Here is an 8,749-nt window from a genome sequence, read left to right on the forward strand (position 1 = left end):
GTACTGTCACTTCCGACTGTATCCTCTCCCTCTCAAATTGCAGATTGAAGCTTACTGTATTATGGTCACTACTTCCCAATGTCTCCTTCACTTCGAGGTCTCTGACCAATTCTGGTTCGTTACACAATACCAGATCCAGAATTGCCTTCTCCCTGGTCGGCTCCAGCACCAGCTGCTCTAAGAATCCATCTCTGAGGCACTCCACAAAGTCTCTTTCTTGAGGTCCAATACCATCCTGATTCTCCCAGTCTACCTGCATGTAGCGGTGTTGCAATAGAAAATCTGCCTGCCAGAATGCTGGTCCCTAACCTATTAAGGTGCAAAAACCGTCTCTTTTGTAGAATTTATGCTTACCACAAAATATACCCCAGTGATCCAAGAACTTAAATCCTTGCTTCCTGCACCAGTTCCCCAACCACACGTTCAAGTCTCCCTGTTTCTGGCCACACCAGCCCGAGGAACTGGGAGCAAACTGGAGATAACCACCTTGGGCGTCCTGCTTTTCAGCCTTCTTCCTAGTTCTCCGAAGTCCCGCTGTAGTATGTTCCTCCTCTTCTTCCCGACATCATTTGTGCCGACATGTACCACCACAAGTGGCAACTTGTGAACATAACTGGCAATGACATCAGAGTCTGAGAAGGAGTGAATGAGAGAGGCAGGGGAGAAATAACGTACCAACATCTGAAGGTTGACACAAAGTACCTGAGGCTGCAGAGACCTTATACACTCAGGAAGCAAGAACTATGCAATTATCATTAAAATGGTTGTATTGCCAACAGCCTTAACACAAACTCGGTAAAGCACGGCAACTAAGGCTTTTGGAATGTATTCCCTTCAGTAATTGACAATTAGCCACAACTCTTAAAATGATTTATAATTCATGTTTTACATCTGCTTGGGTAAAATACAAATACTTCAAATTTCAAAGAGCAAATAGGAAGTGCTTTGTGCATTTGCCTGGAAATTTAATATAAAGGAGTTGACCAGTGAATGTGAAGTCAAGCATTTTCCTGGTTCTATGTTAGCCATGAATACAAGAGAAATGTTTAAAAGGTATTTTCAGCAGATGAGAACGACCTTGTAAAGGGATGGCTACTTCAGCCTTAGTTGCAGGCAATGGCCTTTGCCTCTCTCTTAAAAGTGATTCATCTGATCAAAGACTCTACCCTTCCCAGTCAGTTACTTCCCTTGTGATGGATTGAAATATTTCTGGTCATTTGTAGAACAGTTTGTTTAAATTAAGGTAGATTAGGTTGCCATAGTAATTGTGGATACGTTGGTTGCTTTCTTTCAAAACACTGTACAATCTGGAACATTCTGAACTAATTAAAGTCATAGTCATAGTCATACAGTTGTACAGCATGGAAACAGACCCTTCAGTCCACCTTATCCATGTCAACCAGATATTCTAAACCAATCTAGCCCCATTTGCCAGCACTTGGCCCATATCCCTCTTAAACCCTTACTATTCGTATACCCATCCAGATGCCTTTTAAATGTTGTAATTGTACCAACCTCCATCACTTCCTCTGGCAGCTCATTCCATGAACACATTACCCTCTGCATGAAAAAGTTGCCCTTTAGGTCCCTTTTAAATCTTTCCCATCTCACCTTAAACCTATACCCTCTTGTTGTGGACTCCCCTACCCTGGGAAAGAGATCTTAGCTATTCATCCTATCCATGCCCCTCATGATTTTATAAACTTCTATAGATTTGTCCCTCAGCCTCCGATGCTTTAGGGAAAGCAGCCCAGTATATTCAGCCTCTCCCTGGAACTCAAACCCTCCACCCCTGGCAACACCCTTGTAAATCTTTTCTGAATCCTTTCAAGTTACACAACATCTTTCTTATAGCAGGGAGACCAGAATTGAACTCAGTACAGTTAGACAATCCTTTATCTAAAATTCTGAAATCCGAAAAGTTCCAAAGTCCGAAGGTTTTTTGTGAAGTGTTTTTCTCATTAACAAGGTTGTTCAGGGTGCAAACAGTTCACCTAAGTCGGCACCACTTGATGCGTGTCACTCAGATACGACGTGGTGGGGGGGTGGGGGGCGCCGTGGCCCAGCACTGGCAGGCCTCAATTCTCTCTCAAGGCCCATTTTACTGAGTGAGCCTGCTCCTCTGGTAAGATTTTTTTAAAAAATTCACCATCAAACTGTCACTTATTCTGAAATTCGAAAAATTCCGAATTCTGAAAAACCAGCTGGTCCTGAGCATTTCGGATAAAGGATTATGCACCCTTATTCCAAAAGTGGCCGAGTAAATGTCTTGTCCAGCTGCAGCATGACCTCCCAACTCCTATGCTCAGTGTTCTGACCAATAACAGCAAGCATACCAAAAGCCTTATTCACTATCCTGTCTACCTGCGATTCTAGTTTCAAGGAACTATGAACATAAGGGGGCACAAATGTAACCCCAGAAATTACAGACTGGCTTGACTAACATCAGTGATGATCTATGATGATCAATAACTCACTCAGTTCCACAACTGGTCAATTAACACACCTATAAACGACTTTGTGTCCAACATGCAAACAACTGTTTATGGTATGTTAAAGCGCTGGGTTGGCAGACCGATTCGCCCAGAAGTAGGAAAACTTCTTGGCAATCAAAAGAATCCAACAACCTTAGAGTTTGCATAAGGTTTACATACATTAATCATCTAGGAGAAGGTGAGGACTGCAGATGCTGGAGATCAGAGCTGAAAAACGTTTTGCTGGAAAAGTGCAGCAGGTCAGGCAGCATTCATGAAGCAGGAGAATCGATGTTTCGGGCATAAGCCCTTCAGGAATTCCTGAAGAAGGGCTTATGCCCGAAACGTCAATTCTCCTGCTCCTTGGATGCTGCCTGACCTGCTGTGCTTTTCCAGCAACACATCTTTCAGCTTACATTAATCATCATCAGACATGGAGCATGATTGCATAGTTAGGACCAATCAATAATTATAATTACTTCATGGGTAGTAATTTGAACCAATGATATCAATTGCGTTGTAATGGCTTATGTCACCTTTTCACAGTTTGCAAAATGTGGTTTCATATTTCATCGACTAGACTCGCAGTTTGCAGGTGTCGTTAGTGTCTCCTTATCTCACAGCTTGCAAATGTGGTTAGTTATTTATATAGCTTTTAAGGACTAACTGTAGGATTCACATATAGGGAACCATTTTGTCCTATCTCCCAACCGTTATTTCTGTTTTTTTTTTATTGGAATCACATCAGTCTGCGGTTTCTTGTTTCTGACTAGTTCAGAGCAATTTCATTTAGTAGTGCAGAAGCTCTTTTGTGCATTTTGCAGAAGCCATTTTGTGCAGCTCCTTTATCCATTTTGTCCTACCTCCCAGAGGCCCATTTCCTCATCAGTAGTCAGAGGATTTTGGAGTCTATTGCAAAGGATGTGATAACAGGGCACTTTAAAAATATAAACAGGATTACATGAAGGCAACATGGGTTTATGAAGGGGAAAGCCACTAAAATTTCTTTGAGGTCCTAAATGTTCGAAGTGGTGAGGGAGAACTAGTGAATGTGGTGTTTTTCATTTTCAGAAAGCTTTAGAAGAAGTTCCACAGAAAAGGTTGATGTGCAAAGCCAAAGCACAGGTAATATACTGACAAGGATTGGGAATTGTTTAGCAAACAGGAAAAAGATAGAAAAAAAGAAATTGGTAATTTTCAGAGTGCTGACAAGGGAAACACTGGCTATCAATTATTTCAATCAAGGGATCAAATGCAACATTCCTAAGTCTTTGCAAAGCCATTAGGAATGCCAAGAGGCAATAACAGACTAAACTAGACTCCCAGACTAACTACACAAACACACATCGTATAGTGCTTACACCAAAGTGAAGCTGAGTAGAATCACTGACAATGATGTCCCCCACCCCACCCTACCCCAATGAGCTCAATGCATTCTCTGCTCATTTTGAACAGAAGGTCAGTGAAATGGTGTACTGGCCCCGACAGCCTCAGATGTACCTGTACCCACAGTCACCACTGCAGACGTTAGATCGGCCCTCTTGAGAGTGAACTCACAGTAAAATTTGGTTGTGAGCATAAGAGGTATAGTTAGTAAGTTTGCAGATGACACCAAAATTGGAGGTGTAGTGGACGGTGAAGAAGGTTACCTCCGATTACAACAGGATCTTGATCAGATGGGCCAGTGGGCTGAGAAGTGACAGATGGAATTTAATTTAGATAAATGCGAGGTGCTGCATTTTGGGAAAGCAAATCTTAGCAGGACTTATAACTTAATGGTAAGGTCCTAGGGAGTGTTGCTGAACAAAGGCACCTTGGAGTGCAGGTTCACAGCTCCTTGAAAGTGGAGTTACAGGTATATAGGATAATGAAGAAGACATTTGGTATGCTTTCCTTTCTTGGTCAGAGTGTTGAGTACAGGAGTTGGGAGGTTGTGTTGCGGCTATACAGGACATTGGTGAGGCCACTGTTGGAATATTGCGTGCAATTCTGGTCTTCCTATCGGAAAAATGTTGTGAAACTTGAAAGGGTTCAGAAAAGATTTACAAGGATGTTGCCAGGGTTGGAGGATTTGAGCTATAGGGAAAACACCAGTGCTGTTTTCCATGGAGCGTTGGAGGCTGAGGGGTGACCCCATAGAGGTTTATAAAATCATGAGGGGCATAGGTAGGATAAATAGACAAAGTCATTTCCCTGGGTTGGGGGAGTCCAGAACTAGAGGACATAGGTTTAGGGTGAGGGGGGAAAGATATAAAAGGGACCTAAGGGGCAACTTTTACACGCAGAGGGTTGTACGTGTATGGAATGAGCTGCCCGAGGAAGTGGTGCAGGCTGGTGCAATTGCAACATTTAAAAGGCATCTGGATGGGTATATGAATAGGAAGGGTTTGAAGAGATATGGGTCAGGTGCTGACAGGTGGGACTAGATTGGGTTGGGATATCTGGAGGGCATGGCAAGTTGGACTGAAGGGTCTGTTTCCGTGCTGTACATCTGTGACTCTAATTGATTAGGTCCCAGGGATTTATCCATCTTTGTGTTTTAAGACCTCTAGTATCTGCTCTTCCATAGTATGGACACTTTCAGCAATCACTATTTATTTCCTTCGCCACAGTAAATACTGACACAAAATTCTTGTTCCGTAACTCACCCGTATCCTGTAGTTCCATACGTAGATGGCTTTGTTGATCTGTAAGGGGCCCAATTCCTTCCCTAGTTACTCTTTTTTTTTCCCCCTTAATGTCTTTGGATTCTCCTTAACACTATTTGCCAATGGTCTCTGTTTTCCCCCCTTTGCCATCTGGATTTCCCTCTTAAGGATTGACCATACAGGTAGATGAGTAAACCGGTTGATGTGGCGAATATAGATTTCAGCAAGGCATTCAATAAGTTTCCCCACAGTAGGCTTTTGTACAAAATGCAGGGGAATGAGATTGTGGGAGCAGTTTGGATCAGTAATTTTCTTGCTGTAAGAAGACAGAGGATGGTGGTTGATGGAACATGTTCATCCTGGAGTCCAGTTAATAGTGGTGTACTGCAAGGGTCGGTGTTGGGTCCACTGCTGTTCGTCATTTTTATAAACGACCTGGATGAGGGCGTAAAAGGGTGGGTTAGTAAATTTGCAGACGACACTAAGGTCAGTGGAGTTGTGGATAGTGATTAAGGATGTTGTAGGTTACAGAGAGACATAGATAAGCTGCAGAGCTGGGCTGAGAGGTGGCAAGTGGAGTTTAATGCAGACAAGTGTGAGGTGATTCACTTTGGTTGGAGTAACCGGAATGCGAAGTACTGGGCTAATGGTAAGATTCTTGGTAGTATAGATGAGCAAAGAGATCTGTGTTCAGGTACACAGATCCTTGAAAGTTGCCACCCAGGCTGACAGGTTGTTAAGAAGGCACACAGTGTTTTAGCTTTTATTAATCGAGGAATCGAGTTCCTGAACCATGAGGTTATGCTACAACTGTACAAAACTCTGGTGCGGCCACACTTGGAGTATTGTGTACAGTTCTGGTCACCGCATTATAAGAAGGATGTGGAAGCTTTAGAAAGGGTGCAGAGGAGATTTACCAGGATGTTGCCTGGCATGGAGGGAAGGTCTTATGAGGAAAGGACTTGAGGCTGTTTTCGTTGGAGAGAAGAAGGTTGAGAGGTGACTTAATAGACATATAAGATAATCAGAGGGTTAGATAGGGTGGACAGGGAGAGCCTTTTTCCAAGTATGGTGACGGTGAGCATGAGGGGGCATATCTTTAAATTGAAGGGTGATAGATATCGGACAGATGTCAGAGGTAGTTTCTTTACTCAGAGTAGTAAGGGTATGGAATGTTTGCCTGCAACGGTAGTAGATTCGCCAACTTTAAGTACATTTAAGTCGTCATTGGACAAGGAATAGTGTAGGTTAGATGGGCTTCAGATTGGTATGACTGGTCGGTGCAACATCGAGGACTGAAGGGCCTGTACTGCGCTGTAATGTTCTATGTATACACTTACTGCACCTGTACTCTTTTAGGGATTCACTTGATCTCAGCTGTCTCTATATATGAAAAATGTCATCTTAATCTTGACCGGACCCTCAATTTCTCTAGTCATCCAGCATTATCTACACCTACAGGCTTTGCCCTTCATCCTAACCTGAACACCCTGCCTCTGAGCTCTCCTTATCTCCTTTTTGAAGGCCTCCCACTTTCCAGCCATCCCTTTACCTGTGTATAGCCTCTCAGGAATCAGCTTTTGAAAGTTCTTGCCTAATACCGTCAAAATTGATGCTGAAAATAAATGTTCTCCTGTTTCTTGTGATGGATGAGGCCAGCTAGCTCAGTGATTAGAAAACTCAGAAAACAAGGCTGATGAAAAGAAAGAAATGACCATTGCTGTTCTGAAAATAGCTCCACGTCAAAGTGGAACATCAACAAATTGGCACAGGGTCACTAGACTGTCAAAGGGGACAATGGTGGATTGAATCATCGTCCTCTAGACAACATTGTACCGACGAGAAAGAAATCCTGCTTGGCCACAATTCCTCCACTATGAAAAAAAGCAGAAGCTTCCAACAAAGAGTGACATTCACAGAGTGGTTTAAACATGTTCATTCTCTGTCAGAAAGTCATAGAAAAGTCTTTAAGTCCTTCAATCCTGTTCCACCAGTCAATGAAGTTACAATAATCGGTGACCTCATTCCTTTGTTGTCCCAAATGCAAAGCTTCCCAAAATGTAGGCCACACTGAAGTCATGAGCTGAACCTTTGAGGTCACGAGGTCTGGGACAATAATGGCTGCCATAGCCCTCTCACTGAGTACTAACAGCTGCAAAGCTCCTTTAGATTCTCATCTTTATTGAAATATTGAATGTGGCTGAACTGGTCAAGCCTATTCCCATCCAACACCTGGAGTTAAAAGCCCTACAATCACAAAACTCTTCAACCCATTCCATCCCATTCTCGTTGGTCTCCTCCAACACTGCTCTCCAGGACTTCGGGTCAGTCATGACCCAAAATGGGGCCAAAGTTCGGGAAACACTGCCTTAATGTCTTTTACCTCATAAAAAAACTATCAATCTCGAATTTAAAATTAACAATTTATCTGGCATCAATTGCCATATTTTGGAAGACAGCTTCAAACTTCTATTAATCATTTATGGGAGGCTTTCCTAATCTCCCCCCCCTTTAAAGAACTGGCTGGACATTTTTAGACAATTGTTTCTAGTCCTAGATTCCCTGACCTGTGAAAATCATTTCCCTGAATCCATTCCCCAGAATATCTTGAAAACTTTGATCAAATCACCTCAGAGTTATCTAAATTCAGGAAACAGAATCCTATTTCCCTGAGATTTAATGCTTGGAGTCCTGGTATCATACTGGTTTGTTTATAATGTACTTACTTTCAAAGACTATGTATCCTTCCCAAGGTATGGTCTCAGTGAGCTGCTCCTAATGCTTCAGAAGTGCTCTAACCAGGGCTTTGTATAATCGAAGTATGTAATCTACACTCTTGTATTCTAGTCCTCTTGATACATAGGCCTGTATTCTGTTTGCATTTTTGATTATTGTCAGCACCTATTTGTGACATTTTAAGGATTTGTGTACATGAATCTCCAAGTCCCTTTTGAACTTTATTATTCCATTTCAATATTTAGAAAGCAGTGTTTGTGTTTTTACACCTAATGTGGCTGAATTCATATTTTCCAACACTGAAATGCACGTGCCACAGTTTTATCTCTTCACATAATTTCTTTGGAAACTTCCTGAAAAGTTACAATATTGTCTATCCTGTGTTGTCAGAATGCTTTTGATTAGGTGGCCTTCTGTGCTGTTGTCGAAGTCTTTAGAGTCCTAGAGATGTACAGCACGGAAACAGACCCTTCAGTCCAACTCATCCATGCCAACCAGATATCCCAACCCAATCTAGTCCCACCTGCCAGCACCCAGCCCATATCCCTCCAAACCCTTCCTATTCATATACCCATCTAAATGCCTCTTAAATGTTGCAATTGTACCAGCCTCCACCACTTCCTCTGGCAGCACATTCTATTCGTACCACCCTCTGTGAAAAAATAGTCCCATAGGTCTCTTTTATATCTTTCCCCTCTCACCCTAAACCTATGGCCTCTAGTTCTGTACTCCCACACCCCAGGGAAAAGACTTTGTCTATTTATCCTATCCATGTCCCTCATAATTTTGTAAATCTCTATAAGGTCACCCTCAGCCTCCGATGCTCCAGGGAAAACTACCCCAGCCTGTTCAGCCTCTCCCTATAGCTCAAATCCTCCAACCCTGGCAACA

General features: G+C 42.6%; 1 protein-coding gene across 4 annotated transcripts in view; it reads left to right on the forward strand.

Moving 5' to 3' along the window:
- st6galnac3 (ST6 (alpha-N-acetyl-neuraminyl-2,3-beta-galactosyl-1,3)-N-acetylgalactosaminide alpha-2,6-sialyltransferase 3) overlaps positions 1 to 8,749 on the forward strand; it is a 301,233-nt gene that overhangs the window by 11,267 nt on the left and 281,217 nt on the right. For 2 of the 4 annotated variants that reach the window (XM_043698677.1, XM_043698680.1), the window contains exon 2: positions 3,546 to 3,599. The exons of the other annotated variants lie outside the window; for them this stretch is intronic. In XM_043698677.1, the coding sequence (XP_043554612.1) occupies positions 3,546 to 3,599 (54 nt within the window). The remainder of the gene's footprint in view (positions 1 to 3,545; positions 3,600 to 8,749) is intronic. 4 annotated transcript variants of the gene reach the window in all.

The sequence above is a fragment of the Chiloscyllium plagiosum genome, chromosome 11 (assembly GCF_004010195.1).
Source record: "Chiloscyllium plagiosum isolate BGI_BamShark_2017 chromosome 11, ASM401019v2, whole genome shotgun sequence".
Classification (NCBI taxonomy): Eukaryota; Metazoa; Chordata; class Chondrichthyes; order Orectolobiformes; family Hemiscylliidae; genus Chiloscyllium; species Chiloscyllium plagiosum.